The 16319-nt window shown below is 48.3% G+C and overlaps 1 protein-coding gene across 3 annotated transcripts in view; it reads right to left on the bottom strand.

The window, feature by feature from the left end:
- The window catches only part of NHS (NHS actin remodeling regulator), a 246645-nt gene extending 232061 nt beyond the window's left edge, over positions 1-14584 (bottom strand). For all 3 annotated transcript variants that reach the window (XM_084525611.1, XM_084525613.1, XM_084525612.1), the window contains exon 1: positions 14002-14584. In XM_084525611.1, the coding sequence (XP_084381737.1) occupies positions 14002-14332 (331 nt within the window). In that variant the 5' untranslated portion in view covers positions 14333-14584. The remainder of the gene's footprint in view (positions 1-14001) is intronic.
- Positions 14585-16319: the final 1735 nt, after the last annotated feature.

Below are 16319 nucleotides of genomic sequence, written 5' to 3'. Positions count from 1 at the left end.
CTGGTGAATGTACCTACAGTACCTACACTGCCTCTACTGTGCTTATGAACTATAGAAGAAAAGGAAATATTAGCTTAATAATGCAGTAAGGTGATGGTACCAAAGCAAAGCTACAGCTTTCCATAACATTAGATTTACTATGTTAAGCTCTTAATACTATGAAAGATTAGCAATGACAGACTCTGTTGTAGACTAGCAAAAGCTATCTGCAATTCTTGCAACTTTCACATTAATCACATTTAAACATGCTGGTAACAGATGGGCATCATGGAGTGCTAGGTCTCTCACAAGCCAGTATTAACAAAAAGCATGTCTAGGAGATCTTGTGGCTTCTACAGATCAGAGAGATTGTATATGCATGCACTTTATTATTGGTTTTGTTGTATATTATCTGCAATTATTAGAAAAGCTCAAGTTAAATAGATGACAGGCTTCAGTATACATGAGTGGGAAGGCTCTATGGGTCTAGGGGGAGAAGAATCAAAATAAGACTACCCACGCAAAGTTCTTCCAGGTCCATACTTCATGTGCACAATGACGATTTTTCCATTATACAGGGAAAGCCTTAGATACCACACTGAGAGTTTTCCTCTGACTCTACTACCCGCACAAAGCTTCTCCCAAAGCCCACATACAAGCCCAAGCTGTGAAAAGTGCAATGCCAGACACCAGCCTGGTTGGACAGATAATGAAAATCCATCCTCCCCTTTCATTAGAGCAGATGTCAAGCTCAGTTGGCTCTTTCTGACTGAAGTTGAGAGCGCACCTGAAGGGAACTGCAACGTTAGCACTCGGCAGCCAGATAGAACACATCAGACATTTATTAAACTTCCCAGCACTCTTTTTTAATTAAACCAAGTCCCACGGTACAACCTCATCTTTACATGACTGTAATTAACCAGGACATGCTGTCTGTAACTTAAGAAAGCTCACTCTCTATGATCCAAGCCTCAAAAGAAAGATTGGTAACTGCAAAAACTTCAGTCCAACTTCAGGTTGATCCTCAAGGGGAAAAATCTGTGGCTCTCAGCAACAAGAAATCCTGCTTACTAAAGGAAGAATGGAATACCCCACCTAGAGGTATTACCTTCACTAGGGAAAATGGCATCAACAGCTGGAAGCGTTTGTCCATGAAGGACCGAAGCACTCTTGATGTGGAGAATTGTCAGTCCCGCAAATTGCTCACTGTTGACAAAGCAAGCCTGGGTAACTGTACAGTATCCACCACCAGAAAGACCAGCCCAACTCATCCTCATTCCTTGCGTGATATCACCCCTGAGGAGAAGGGATGGGCCTGCCACAGAGCTGAAGAACCAAGGCCTACAGAGCCCATGGCAGTACTCGTGCTTCACCCCATGGTGTTTAACACGAGTTAAGGGACTCATCCAAGCATGAGATCTATAAACTCCTCTGTTCAACAGCAAGAGACAAACCCGCCTTACAATGGGATGGATTGCCTAACGTTTAGAGTGATGGAAAACTGCCAGTTTTTCTGATGGAAAACTGCCCTGGCAGTAAAAACAGAGGAGAGGCACTGGTCGCCTCAGCTGGCTCTTCTAGGGTTCATGCAACTGCTCTAACACTCTCTTTCTTTCTTTTTTTCTTTCTTTCTTCCTTTCTTCCTTCCCTCCTTCCTTCCTTCCTTCCTTCCTTCCTTCCTTCCTTCCTTCCTTCCTTCCTTCCTTCCTTCCTTCCTTCCTTCCTTCCTTCCTTCCTTTTTTTTTCTTTCCTTTTTTTTTTTTTTTGTAATTATCTCCCTGCTATGAACACAACAATCCATAGTAACATTATGGAAAAATTAATTATTGCCCTAACTAATGTTTCTTCAGCAGAAACTGAAGGAACAGACAGGGAGGGTACTTAGGGACCAACAGACAAACAATCTCCGTTTGATGCAGCTTTTTCAGGAGGAGTATGATCTCCAGATTCAGGCCCATTCTAAATAGAGCCCAGAAATATCCGAGCTATTTTAAACAAGCCGTGTTGTGTCATGCAGCTCATACAAACACAGATTCAGTGAGTGGTCTTTTCAGGAGGGCAGACAGCTTCCTCACCCGTGCCGCCCTGCTGCCAACTCTCCCCCCACGCAACCTCGCTGGCACAGCACCTTTGGAGGCTGAGCTACACCAAAGCAGGGCAACACCACTGCCCATGAACATTGTGCAGGGGAGACTGTTGCCTCAGAAAGCTGCTGAGTTGCATAGGTGAAGCCAGTGAGAAACACCAGCTGCTCAGCGCCCCTGAAGCTATGAAGTGGCATGTCAAGAAAGGGGAGGTGGGAGACATTTCCCTCGCTATAAATGGCATAGGAAAGCAGGAACGAAAAAGGGTGCAGGACACCAGACAGACCTCTGACCTGGTTTCCCCATCAGTATGAAACCAGACTCCTCAGACCCCAAATTCACAATGAGACCTGCAGAGTCACATCCTGGTGCCCCCAGGGTGCTTGGGCAGGAGAGCACAAGCATGAGGCTTCCAGGGAGTGGGGTTCAGGTGACACTCACAGCTGACATCCACAGCTCCAAAATGCAACAGAAAAATGTCTGGACAGGTTTGGAAAAAAAATAAAATAAAGATCAGGTAGGCTTTCACATAGCTCTACAAGGTTGTAAAATGTTCCTGTGGTGCAATCAGGACATGAAGTAGTAGAGAGAGCTGTGTGTCACACAGATGAAAACGTTCTTGGTATATAATTTAACATCCTCATGCCCGAGTACTATGGTCTGAAAGAAACAAACAAAAACTACTTTGACACAGCAGATATATCTTGGACCAAGAAGTATTGAAGTGTTGGCCAAAGTTTGACTCAGCCAGCTCCAGCCTCCAGTACTAGAGCATTTAATTATGTTATCCAGCATTCAGCTCTAGGGATCTGTCCATCTGGCTCATGCCACTAGAATCAAGAAGCTGCAGAAGAACAGACTGCAGCAAAAAAGGTCAGCATGTGCCAACTTCTACAGAGACGTATTTAAACAGGCCCAAGGTTGGACTGCCTCAAAAGGGAACAGAGGAGACATTTCCATGAAACAGTAAATATGAGTGTACAACATTCCTTAGGTGAATCTGCAAACTACGCTGTACACTTGCATCACTTTACTTTTCACTTTCCCATCTGTTCTCTTCGAAGAATTAATTTAATGAACTAGGCTGAGGTTTTCTACATTTTAATTTTTCAATTCTTGCTGTAATATAGTGGGAGCAATTGATTCAAGAGCAAAGGCTTCACTTCTGCAAGTCAGAATAATAAGAACAAAAAATCATCATCATTCCCACATCCCCGAGCAAGATGTACCCTATTTCTGGGGCAGGATCACCCATTACATCCTGATGACGATTTTGCAACAATATCACAACAACCTCTCAAGGCTGGATTAATCTTCCAGTGTGAGAGGGATGGGAAGGGAAGAAAGTGACCTCCACCACAAGATGCTTTTGGACACAAAGTCAAAAAGGCAAAGAATGAGACACATCAGTTACCTTTGACTATTAACTTTGTAATAAGGGCTATAATACTGAATATTTTCCCCATGTTTTCAGCACTTCACTGCTGATACAGCTGTAAAAATTCTTCTCCCCTCTATTAAGCTTCTTGAAGCTCAGTGACCAATGTTATCTTGCCCAAGTTTTCCACTCATCTTCCTCCTTTACCTCTGTGTATACAGACAGTTAAAATGGTGTTTCTCTTCCAGTGACACACAGGATTTTGAGGAAGAAAATGCTGTCCAAACCTCTTCAGTTGCAACTATTGTTAGGAAAGGTCTGCATGCTGGTTCGTTTTATGGCAATGGAATCCTTTAGTCTCACAGTGCTAGATGCTGCTTGTCAGGCCAGACATACGGCCAATCAGCAAGTCAAATTCCAGAAAGGAAAAAAAATAATCTCTCTGAGCTGAAATATTTTGCACTTCCCTCTCATTTCCTTTAACGAATTGCCATTCTGATGGGTTCTTCAGCACAGCACCTAGGAACAAGGAGATAAATGAAAAATACCTCTAATCTACGTTAATAATTTGTGTTAAGTTCCACTTGAACAATTTCATAAATGAATAGCCACATTATAGACGTGGAAGGTAGCTGTAATGTATTTGTTCACTTGCAGACCCAACACTCCTCGAACAGGGGTGCTGCTCATTTCCACCCTGTACCTGTAGGCCAGAGCAGGCTGCCCAGGCCCATCTCCAGGCAGCTTCTGAAGACCTCCAAGGAGACCCTACAGCCTCTCTGGGCAGCCTGTGCTAGTGGGAGGTGTCCCTGCCCATGGCAGAGGGGTTGGAACTGGATGGTCTTTAAGATCCCTTCCAGCCCAAGCCATTCTGTGATTCCATGACCTGCATTCCAACAAGCAATGCTTTGCCACTCTTGCTCCAATGGGATGGCTCACAAGCCCTGGGTACCAACTCACACCAGCTGAGCTGCTGCTTCCTCCCAGTGATGGAGAGCTAACAGCAGACCTTCAGGTGAGCCTGCTCGTTCTCCATTAGGAGGATTTTGTCCAGAACACAGCTTATCTGTCCTCTGTCTGGGCACCAAGCTGCATCAAGCCTGTGGGAGCTATAACAGTGGCCAAAAAATATTGCTGAAATCATGAAGTAGTGATACTTATTTTAGGCTATTAGCAGAGTAATGACAAGATGATTGCCACAGAATATACTTCAGCTAGAGCACAATTTCAAAGTAAAGGAACTTAAAACAGTGATTTTAATGTGCTAGCCACAATGGATGCATTTATAATGTCTATTAAAAGCAGGTTACGTTTGGGGGATGGTGGTTAATTAAATATTAGCAGGTTATCAGTAGTTTATTAACTGAACAAGACAGCACCACATTAAAGATAATCAATAGAGAATAAACCACAGCCATAAAAATTAACACTGCTCATTCTCACGGTGAGAGGGGGTTGCCTTTACTGTTAAAATGGAGGTAAACAGTGAAGGCGCAGGTGTGTCCTTAATGAAACCATCATGAAAAAAGATGCAAAATATAGGGTGACCCAAAAGGAAAGTCATTCAAGGCATAAGTTGTCCACCCCCCTAAAAAGAAGAAAAAAAAAAAAAAAGACTAAAATTGGAAAGAAATAATCAGTAATTCTAGAGGGGAAAGAGGAACACGAACAAGCAGTTTTGCAAGCAGCGGAACTAATGAAGCCTGGTTTTCTCCAGCTTTTATGTTGTGCAGAGGACTGACTTTCACATTGAAGAAAATGTGAGCTCCAACTGGAGCACATTTTTTTTTTTTTTAATCGGGTTGGAGCATTTATAGTGGATTCTTTCCCTGTGGATTTTCTGGTGTCTAATAAGGAACAAGCCCATCCTTCAAATGCAGCAGCAATTCTGTTCTCTCCTTTACCTGGCAGCCTCTTTTATGATTCCTATCCTGTGGCAATGTAGTTGAGCTTGTAGTTGAATAACAGATACAAAATTTCTGAATGGCTGCTGTGAGATACATAGGTATGCCCACCTCCTCCCCTGTTACACACTCACAGAGTGTGCTATCCCTTAATTCTTGTTTCAGTAAGAAACCAGGCTAAAAGCTGTGTTGTCAGAATAATCCATCCTACAGGGAAAATTCAGCTTTGGCATGCTGTGTGCAAGACTTCATGCAATCTGTTGGGGAGACCAAGACTTCAGGTTCAGTGAGGGAAATGGAGTTGGGCAGTACCCTCTCCTTGGACCCATTTTGATTTGCATGGAAAGTGTTTAATCATAATTAGTCTCTCACTTCACTTAAAATTAATTCACTCCTTATCATGTCTCACTAAATACCAGCCACAGTGAAATGCATACCGTGTTACAAAAAGCATGCCTCTCAGCATCACAGCAAGTTACTGCTGCCTATCCTGATCACCATCAGCAAGATCTCATTTCTGCAATCACAGGCAGTCACAAACTGGAGAGAACAATGCTTGGTAGTAGTTTTTCTGAAAACAAAACCAAAACACACAGGCAAAACAGAGCATCCATAGAGAAACCAGTTTTGCCTTTAAAGCAGTCCAAAGCCTGTGCCAAGAGAGGAATTTTTCAATGCACCCCACATAATTCATTCCCCAAAATGACTTGCTTGGTTCACGGCTCCAAGGAGAAGGATCAGCACCTTCTCCCCTCAGCGTGCCCTCCCTCCAGGCCAGCTTAAAAGTCTTTTCAAACATCAGCAAGCTAACAAAAAAACTTTGAGAAGGCAGGGGAAAAGCTGTAGAGGCCCGAGCGAGCTATGCATATTTATAGCACAAACACACCGCCCCATGCTCATTCTCCTTAATCACATGCACACGCTAGCAAGACAGCTCCTCCGAACTTTCTCAGGGACTCAGCCCGAGTGGCTATAGCTCAAAGTCCAACTGCCTCCGCGGCTGAAAAGAAAGGGAAACCCACAGTGGCTTTGTAAGAATTACAGTGATCCCATTAAAAAATTTAAAAAAAAAAATGCCTTTCTCTGCTGGGACTTAGCATGGCAGTGCCACACAGCACTCATTGAATCTAGCAGCATTTCAAGCACACAACTCCTGGTGTAATTAAACCATGGGCTTAATTAGGTTCCCATCACTATTGCTTTCTTCCTGCCTTCAGCCAAGAAGGTATAAGAAAAGATTGTCCAATACAGATACTGCAATTTAAAGTCTCAAGTTAAGAACACAGTGGGTGTATATCTCGTATAAAATCTACCCTAAAAACATGCCAGTTGTTAAACTAAGCAGCGCATTAGAAGCAGTTAGATATAATGAAAATGGAAATGGAAAGTATGCTGGGGAGATGCTTCAGCTCAAAACAGCACGCACTGTATGCTATCTTTTATTTTAATCATGCTCTAAGCCCTGCCTTTTTGAACTTTTTATAAATTCCGCTATCTCCCTTTGCAGTTACTTACATATTGGTGTATAAATTCAAAGACGAGAAGCAATTAGGAATGAAGCTAAGACTCCCTCTCTTGATGCTAATACATCAAAGGAAGTGAAAAACCTCCCCCCCCCCCCCCCCACGCACACACTCAGTAACACAGAGAGCTTCTGCTCTTCACAGCCTAATAGCTCGAGTAGCTCCAGTGGAGAGTCTGATGTCAGATTCCGATTACACGGAGATGCCAAGTGATTGGAGAGAGCAGCTTTTGAAAATCCCAGCTCTCTGATTCAGGAGACCACACAGCTGTGCAGCGATGCTTTTAAAATGCATGTGCGTATTACTCCCATGAGCTGGTCATATTTTTTTCCCCACTTTGGGCATCGTAACGTTGCTTCCAGGAGTTCCTCGTGGGTCTCTGATTTGGGTGCAGTACACCTAGGCGTGCGTGAAGGAAATGTGTCAGACTGGGGGCTCTTCAAACAGCTGGCGCTACCCTGCTGAACCAGAAGAGCAGTTGAGTGGCACCGTTATACCAGGTGCCATATATTTATACTTGCCTCCTGCAAATCATTCCCTCAGTCCAAGGACTTTTGAGAATTACGCAATAGGGTTTTTGGAAACACTCCAGGCCCTTCATCTTTCATAAAGAGAAACCACCATCTTTTATGTGTGTGAATAAACAGGTGAATGACCTTCCCACGTCCTCAGTAAGTTATCAGAGCCTGCTTGCTTCTTAATCTCCAGATCTCGCCCGTATCAGCAGGAAGAACCAACCGAAAGTGGGAACGTCTCTGCTGATTTCACCGGAACACTCGTCTCACATCTCCATATACATCAAACTATAAAAGATCTCAAACAGAAGCAGGGAGTTTTAAAGGGGCTTTGTGAAGTATTCGTGTTATGTCATCAGATCCACAGTAAGTGCAAGCATCTTGCTGGCCTGGTTCCATTTTCTCTGCAGTCTTACTCCTGGGTAAATGAGACCTCACTGATCTTAAAGGAGTCGAGTTGTTTCCATCTGGATTTCAATAAACACTCAGGAGACCCTTGTTTGGTGCATGAGTATGGGCCAGAAGGAAGTTCCATTAATGGCTCCGATACTGCGCAGCTCTGTGGCTGCAGTGAGGTGGGATTCCAGCTTTGGCTATAACTGGATCTCAGGTCTTCTGTCGAGAAGGCTCTCCATCTAGCAACAAAAGTCCTCAAACATTTCAAATCTCTTACATCAGTTTAAGTATTGTTTGTGGGATGGAAAGCAACTACAGGAAGGTAAAGGCCTTCTATAACACGCCAGCGGAAGACCAAGTAAATGCAATTCAGCAAAATTCCTGAAGATTTACATCTGTTTAACAGGGAATGGCTTCAGAGGAAAACCACAGCCACCTGCTATTCATCTGTTACCATTTTGTACCAGGTTAGCAAGTCTACCTGAGCACTGAGGTCTTGGAGCCTTTCCACTGATGGTCCCACTGACCTCAAGAGGACAAAGGGTTTTATACCCTGCTTTTATCTGCAAAGATGCCAGAGTCTGCTTTACACCAGTCAACGTGACTGAAGGTGACAACAGCTTCGAAAGCACTATGTCTCTGCCAAAGAGACTTGACAAATTTCCTCCCCGTATGTTCTATCACGTACTAAATGGATGAGAAAAATCTCTCAACCCCAGGCTCCGTACGGTCATGCTCTTGTGTAAAAGGTTTTCTATCGCTACTCTGTAAACAAAGATAAGGAATCTTTTTCCTAACTGACGGCGCTCTATCTAATGTCATGGGCAAGGTACAAATGGGATGCTTAAGTTAGCAGGTTTTTCCTCCTACATTTCTTTGTTGTTCTGACAGTAGTAAAAGGTAAACAGGAAAACCAATGGTTTGGCCTCCCACTCCTGCAGACTCTTGCTAACTTGACACCAGCCCTCTGCAAGAAGCCAAGCACTCAGGAAATTATCCAACTTTCCCACACCCACAACCCGGGTTATTTGCGTTAATGGGAAAAGTACAGTCAAGTGCACCAGACAGTAGAGCTCTATGAAACAAGCAAATAAGTGACAGCAAGCACAAAACCTAAAAAAAGAAAAGAAAAGAAATTAAAAAAAAAAAAAAAAAAGCACCAACAAAACCCCCCAAAATAAAAAACATACACGGAAAAAAAAAAGAAAACAGAAAAGAGCCCTCCTCCACTTTCAAAAGGACAAATGAAGAGGCTGTGTCATTCCATCTGGATGGGTGCAGGCAATTGATTACTACATCCATCGTACAATTCTGTTTTTCTTCGGAGGTTTTGTTATGCACCCGATGAAGACTTGCCAGTGAATATGATTTCGATGTACAAAGAGAGCTGTGAATACATTCTCGTGCTTCATGTCCCAAACCACATTAGCTCATGCTTCTGGAAGTGTAGCTACCCTTACACACAGATGCGCTTATGCACTATAAAGCACTACAATACAGGCTTAAAGGAAACTAGAAATCTACTCTCATTTGTTTCCAGCAGTACCAGAGACGCTTTTGTGTAAATGTATCCAACCTGTGGGGGTCTACAGTTGTGCCTCAGCACAATAGGAAATCCGTACAATGGAAACTGCACTTTGAAATCCCTGGGATTTTGCGAAGCAGGGATAAAGTGCAGCACTTACCTACCCAAGCTAAACTTGCTTCTTTTTTCTTACAATGGGGCACCTACTCTTAAAGTCTTCTGTACTCTCCTGAAGATCTCTGCAAGCGTGACCACCAGCAGTTAACCTGGGGTGGCCTTATGATGGAACCAGGGTGCAGGTTTCTAGGCTCAGCTGGCACTGAGGTTTCAGTGCATTAAGCCAAGAAGGAGGAGAGGCATGATCTGCTGAGCTTTGGATCCAACCTGTGTTTTGTAAAAATGGTAGAACTGCAGCAGAAAGCAAACCAAAACCTTACAATTGATTAAACGTTTCCCCTGCAGTGCTCAAAACCCGAACAGAGGAGCACTGTATCAGTGTGTAAAAAATAAAATAAACAAACAACAACAACACAACAATCTAAAAATCCCAAAGAAACATACCAAAAGCAAAAGTGAAACTAGCCAGGCTGTTCCCAGTAACTGACTTCAATGAAATAGAATAAATTAATGCAGAGCCTGAAATGATAAAGAACCAGTTCACAGCTGTCCTTTTTTATCTCAATCCTGTCACTTCTGTAAAGAAAAGTATCGGGGAGCCCACCACAGAGGTGTGGGGACCTCTGAGGGACACAGTAACACAGGGGATGCCCACACTCCTAAGCAGCTGTATTACTAAATGTGAGCACTTAGGAAAATTGGGAATGGAAAAGTGGTGCAATGAAGATACAACAAGCAACTGCTGGAAAGGAGACAGCCTTCAGGAAGATTTGCTTCTGGTAACACATTGATGCTTTCAGAAAAAAAGCCTGGAATGCATGGAATTCTCTGGGATGCCAGGGTGCAAACACGATCTTGTTAACCAGGGCTTGAAAATCTGCTGCCCAGTCACTATTGATTACTCAGAAAGCAAGATAGCTGACCTCGTCAGGTTCTGAGAAGTACTGTGTTCCACTCAGACTGCCAGATCTGGAGGAATCGTCTCTCCAAGTGCAGACAGAGGCAGTCAGTCCCAAGCATACACACGAATCCAGCACTTCTACGGCTCTGCGTTACCACGATTATGAAACTACTATCACACTGCTCATTTCTCTTGCTGTTAATAAGAAAACTCGAAGCAACAGCAAGACTGACAACAGTCATGTTATTCCCACATGGTTCTGCTTTAGAAGCAGACCCTGGAGCTGATCGTGATGAAAAGCAGCGAAGTACTTAGAGTGGCAGAAGGGCAAAGCAGTTAGTTCAGGAGCTGAGCAGGAAAACATTTCTCACCCTTGTTTCTCTTCCAGTCAGAGGGTGGGAAAGGATTCATATTTGCAAGATGCTAGCTGGCCAGAGGCTTGTAAGAAAGATGAAAGGACCAGCAGCATCTGGGAAGGCAGGGGTGAGGGACCCAGAGTTTTTGAAGATGACCTGCTTGTGACTGCCCAGAATCTGTCCTTTATTGTGCCTAACAAGCTCTCCAATCACACTTTCCGAACGGTGCCCGAACCAAAAGAGCAACACATAGGTAAATCCCTCCAACAGCAGCTCAGCAAAGCAGTTCAAGCACTTTTCTTAGAGCAAAGCATACCCAGTCTTGCAAATCTTTACCACTTCAATAGCAACAAAGCTGAGAATGGAAAGTCCCCAGGAAAACAACAGCCACGGTGATAAGCATTACTAGAAAAACGCTGTTATTAATTCATTTCAGTTTTCTGTTAATATTCCCTGGATCCAACACCAGTGTTTTATATGAATGCAACAATACCTAATTTCTGTTGTAAAATATGCCATTATGACATGAAATTGTACAATACGCTATTTTCAAGAGAGCTCCTTTCCCGACCTCCTTCCCCTTGGTATCATTGGTATCATGTCTGTTACTGCCATGGACTAGATTGGGCTAAGGGATGCCCCCTGTAACCACTGGCTCCATTAGCTGCTGGGATGGATCTGTCCCATCATTTCCTTCTCCTTGCCCAGACCATCCCTTCATCACAGGAATCCAGCTGGCTTACGAAGCGCGGAGAAAAAGGCCTTCAAATGTCACGGCTCAGTATCTAGGGCACGTCTGGTAGCATTACTCTCAAATCACTGTGCTGCAGTTGGCGTGATAACACCAAGAACATCTCACTGTGGCGAGATAGCCCAGTAGTTTGTAATCTAGAACTTAAAAAATGTACATGTGGGCCGTGCTGCTGTTAGGCTAACACGCCAGTATGCAGCACCTCGGTAAATACACCGAGCAGACAAGCACCTCCAGGCACTCAGGAAGTTTGGTGCCACCATTACAGAGAGGACACGGGTGCCTACCACCATCTTGCTCCTTGTGGCATGAGCCTAAATCTCCAGTCAGTTCCGATTTACTCTTAGATGTGGTACTCGGACCCGACAACCAAAAGGCAGCCTCGAAGCCACTTCACCATCCCCACATTTGCTGCTGGATGTAGAAGTCAGCATGCCTTCATGTGAGGCTGGTAAGGTAAGGCAGACCTGAGCTTGCTCTGTTGCTTTGAAGAGAACAAATGGGTCCTGTGACTGGAGTGAAATGCTGCCAGGAATGAAATGTGTAGGCACTTCATGCTTAAAACAAACATTAGCATAGTTTTGCTGAAAGTAACAATGAAGGAGGAGGTGTCAGCCTAGGAAGGAGAACGCATGCTCTCGTTACACGCCACAGCAAGGATGGGCAGCTTCCTGCCAGGCAGCTCTATCAGGCCCTCGGGAGCACAGAGCAGACTGCAGGCCAAATGGAGGAGCTGCCGTGGACATGTACAGATTTGGAGGATGAGAGGAGAAGACTTGCAGCACGGTGCAGCTCAGCTCCAGGCCCCAGCTGCGATGTCCAGCTGCAGCACCACGCAAGTGCAGCTGTCCTGGTCCAACACCGGGTGGGGAAGAGGAGCAGCCAGAGCGTGTGACAAGTTGATGAGCCGTGCCCACTGGCTGGGTGCGGAGACTTGTCACGCTTCAGGCACGTGCAGCACAGTGCGATGAGGGCCGGGCGATGTGCCTGCGAGCAGCTGCACAGCTGGAGGCAGGACACACACCTACGGGAGGACGGGCAGCAGCACACGGCAGCACCATGCAGGAGCCCCTGGCTAGCCAGCCCGAGGGATATCTGCAGCAAGAGCAGCAGCACTGCACTGCACGCTGTGCTGCATGCAGGGGAGAGGAGAAGCAGCAGCCAGACCGCAGGAGATCATAACTAAAAGTGAAGGATTTAAAGGAAAACAGAAAATGAGCATAAATGCGGACTCTGCGTTTATCATCTCAGGGGAAAAGCCAGGCTCTCCAATTAAGCGCATGACATAGCTGTGCTGTAATACCATGGTTTTGCACCGTGATCTGAAAACAAGCCGCACTTGCAGAACCCACAAAGCAAAATAGCCGTGTGGATTAGACAGGCTAAGCTCTGCTCTCGCTTCCATTAGCGTGTGCGCGCAGCTACTCGGCTCCGAAGACTTGCAGATGCGAACGTGATACGAGGAGTTTCATTTCCTCAGACAGTTCCCTCACCACACCGGCCAGCCCTCCTGCTCACCGCAGTTTCCAATCACAGCCCAGCTCTCTCCTCTGACTGCACGCTAGTCCTGAAACCACAGAAAACCTCCGTCGGGCTGACCTGGAGTTGATGTATGTTAACGTATCGTCGGCAAAGTCATCGTGCAGCTGCCCAGGATCTAGTTTAAACAGCTCCGAATACCTATGGCTCGGTTTTGTTAATCAGTACAGCTTTGCTGATCCTAGAAGAGTTACTTCTCTTCCACACTGCCCCGAAGGGGGGAAACGCAGAACACGATTTTTTAAATGGCACGTTCATTAAAACCACCTAGAAGGGGGCACGCTCTCGTTTACCCCGGTGTAAACCCACCTCCTTACACCCACCGGAGATACGCAGGATTTTGAGGGGAGTAGCAGAAAGCAGAAAACTGAGCCAAAATCCCCTTTGAAGCCACTGCTTTTTCAAAGCCAGACATCAGGAGGGCAGGATTGGCACTGATCTGTGCCGCTCCGGACCTCCGGTACCCAGCCCTACCTACGGAGAGCAGACAGTCGCAAGCGCTGGGGAAGCGTCTGCGTCAGTGAGAGCACAAAACCATTAGGCTGCTGTAAACACGAGCAATGTTCAGCAGAAATCAGCAGCTGCTAGCACTACGCAGCCTGTCACCGCTTTTATAGCCCGGGTGGAGAAGCAAGCAGCAGGATCCAAGCCCTCCTCGCTCATAACCGAGGCGGCGGATCGCCCTCATCTTTCTCGTCCCCTCCCTCCCTCCCCGGCCGTTCAGGGCCACTCTCGGCACAGACACAAGTCATTAACCAAACTTCCTTATTTTACATGGCAAGCCGCAGAGAGACGAGGTGCTTTGGGCATTGCTGCCTAGCGGGGTGGCCGTTTCAGCTTCAGCCCTTAGGGTTTCGACCTCCGAAGGGGCAAGCATCCCCCTCGGGGATGGGGATCCGGCCAGCAAAGGGGGGCGCAGCAGACCACCCCCCCCGGCCGCCTGCGCCCCATCCTCGCCCCCTCCCCGGCGGGCAGCCCCTTCCATAAGGCTCCCTGCGAGCCGAGCCGAGCCGAGCCGAGCCGTGCTACTTACGCACTGCCTCCTGCTTGGGGTCGAGGCCGCGCACGGCCCCCTGGAGGCCGGCGATGCGGCCGTGCAGCGCCCGGACGCGGCGGTGGGTGCCCTGGATGTCAGCCTCGACCTCCTGGAAGAGGGTGCAGGCGTGCCGGGCCACGTCGGAGAGCTGCCGGAGGATCCGCGACAGGGCCACGTTGCTGACGGCGCACAGGTCCAGCACCATCAGCACCGCCGCCGCCGCCTCCTCGCCCGCCGCCCCCGGCTCCCGGGGCTCCGCCGGGGCTCCCCGGCTCTCGTCCGCCCGGCACAGCCTCTGCGGCTCCACCGTCCTCTTGGCGAAGGGCATGGCCGAGCAGCCCCGGCCGGGGATCGCCGCCCTGCTCTCCGCTGCGCTCTGCCCCGCTCCGCGCCCCGCCGTGCGCTCAGCGCCCGCCGCCCATCGCCTGGCCGCGGCCCCGCACGGGGCTCCGGGGCTGCGGGCGGCCGCCGGGCATCCGCCGCCGAGGGGAGCCGGGGACAGCCCCCCTCGCCTCGCCCCGCTTCGCCTCTGCCGCTCTCCCGCAGCGCCGTGCCGTGCCGTGCCGTGCCGTGCCGTCCCGCTCCGCCGCCGGGTGCGAAGGGGCGGCCCCAAAAACGCAGCCGGAGGAATCCCGCGGCCGCGAGGAGGAGCGAGGAGGCGGCGGGGCGGGGGCCGGCGCCGGGCTCGGGGCCGGGGGGGGCCCGTGTCGGCCGCGGGGAGGCGCTGGAGGCAGCGAGCTGGGAGGTGCAGGCGGCCGGCGGCCCCCCCGCAGCACTGCCAGGGGGGTCCCGGGCTGGGGGAGATCGGCAGGCACCCCCCTGCCGCCCGCAGAGGGCGAGGGGGTGCTGGTGGAGCCCTCCGGGGTGCCCAAAGCCGAAAGTGCCCAGGGAGCAGGCGGGATGTCAGATCAGTATGGGATACGGAGGTATTAAATCCTGTGTGATGGGTGGAAAACGTGCGGAGGGGGTGCTGCGGGGAAAGATGCCGTAGGAGAGCAGCCCCAACAGCCGCAGTCCGCGGTTAGGAAGGGTCTGGTTGCCTGCTTGACCCGGACTTGTCACCCTTGCAGCCTTGAATCCTTACCGTGGTGCAGGACACGTTACGTGACCGCATGCAGCCGGCGTGCAATTACCTGTGGTCAAGCAGCCCGAGCTGCCGTCACCGCCAGCCCAGCAGCGTGCGCTTGCAAAGATAAATCTGAGCCAGCCAACTTTGCTGGACCTGCTGCTGGCTTCTGACATGGGCACATGAGCAGTTCGTGTGCCCTGACACTGTGCCCAGAGTTTCTTCCACAGGATTCAACTTTTATCCCCGGTAACAGCACAGACTGTGCTGCTCTTCCCACCTGTGGGAGTCGCAGTGCATTAGTTATAATCCGCTGAAAGGTGTTTTCGTATTTCACTTGGGATTCACAAATGGGATAGGGAGGGGGGGCGGCTATGATTTAATGCCACAGAAAGGGCAGCAGCCATCCAAAGTGGTGTGGGATCACAAGAAAAGGACCGCAGGAGTCAAAGCTGCTGGAAGCAGCATTATAGCCCTCACTGGGTGGGGATAAAAACTTAGGGAAGCAGCTGTCAGTTGCTTATCCCACATTGCCCTCAGGCATCCCAATGAGACACTGGTTCGGGGCATTTGTAAGAGGTGGAAGCTGAAAGAGGCAGGATTTCTGTGCCTTGCTGCACTCTCCTGGTTGGTACTGTCATCTGGGCAGCTCGGGAGGGACAGGAGCCCTCTCAGCCTCCTCATTTCCTTTGGTGGGAACACAGCTTCTGTCTATCACTGCAGGTGCCACGGGGTCTGGTAGTGTCCCTCCCAGTCACACACTATGAAATCTTTTCCTTTGGTGATGCACAACCCCAAATTCAGCAGGTTCTCAGCTGCCCCCAGAATTGCTCTTGGTGTGTCTGCTCAATAATAGGGTAGGAATAGAGGGGCGTAGTCCCAAAGGCTACCCTCAGCTTCAGGGGACGGGTCTCTGGAGGCTCTCTCCATAGCCAAAGGAGAGGGAAAAACTCCCCCATGATGGATTTTGAACATTTACCTCAGGTCTGAAGTCTCCTCAGATGAGCCTGTCCCTCTGCCCTGCCTGCAGGGGAAGCCCAGGCAGCAGAGCTTCCTAGGCTGAAGTTAAACTTCAGGAGTATTCCCCAAAGTGTTCGTTTATGAACCTGCCAACCTGGACCAGCCTTCTGCATCAGTATATTTCAACACGCACCTGCAGATCTCAGAGACTGAGACGTGTCAGAAAGACTACCAGTCATGAACAAAGATAAGCCTGTGAACCAGTTCTTTATTTGTTTATTTATTGAGG

This window comes from Aythya ferina (assembly GCF_964211825.1).
Source record: "Aythya ferina genome assembly, chromosome: 1".
NCBI lineage: Eukaryota > Metazoa > Chordata > Aves > Anseriformes > Anatidae > Aythya > Aythya ferina.
Note: the sequence above shows the minus strand (reverse complement) of the source record. Positions and strands in the feature narration are given on the sequence as shown.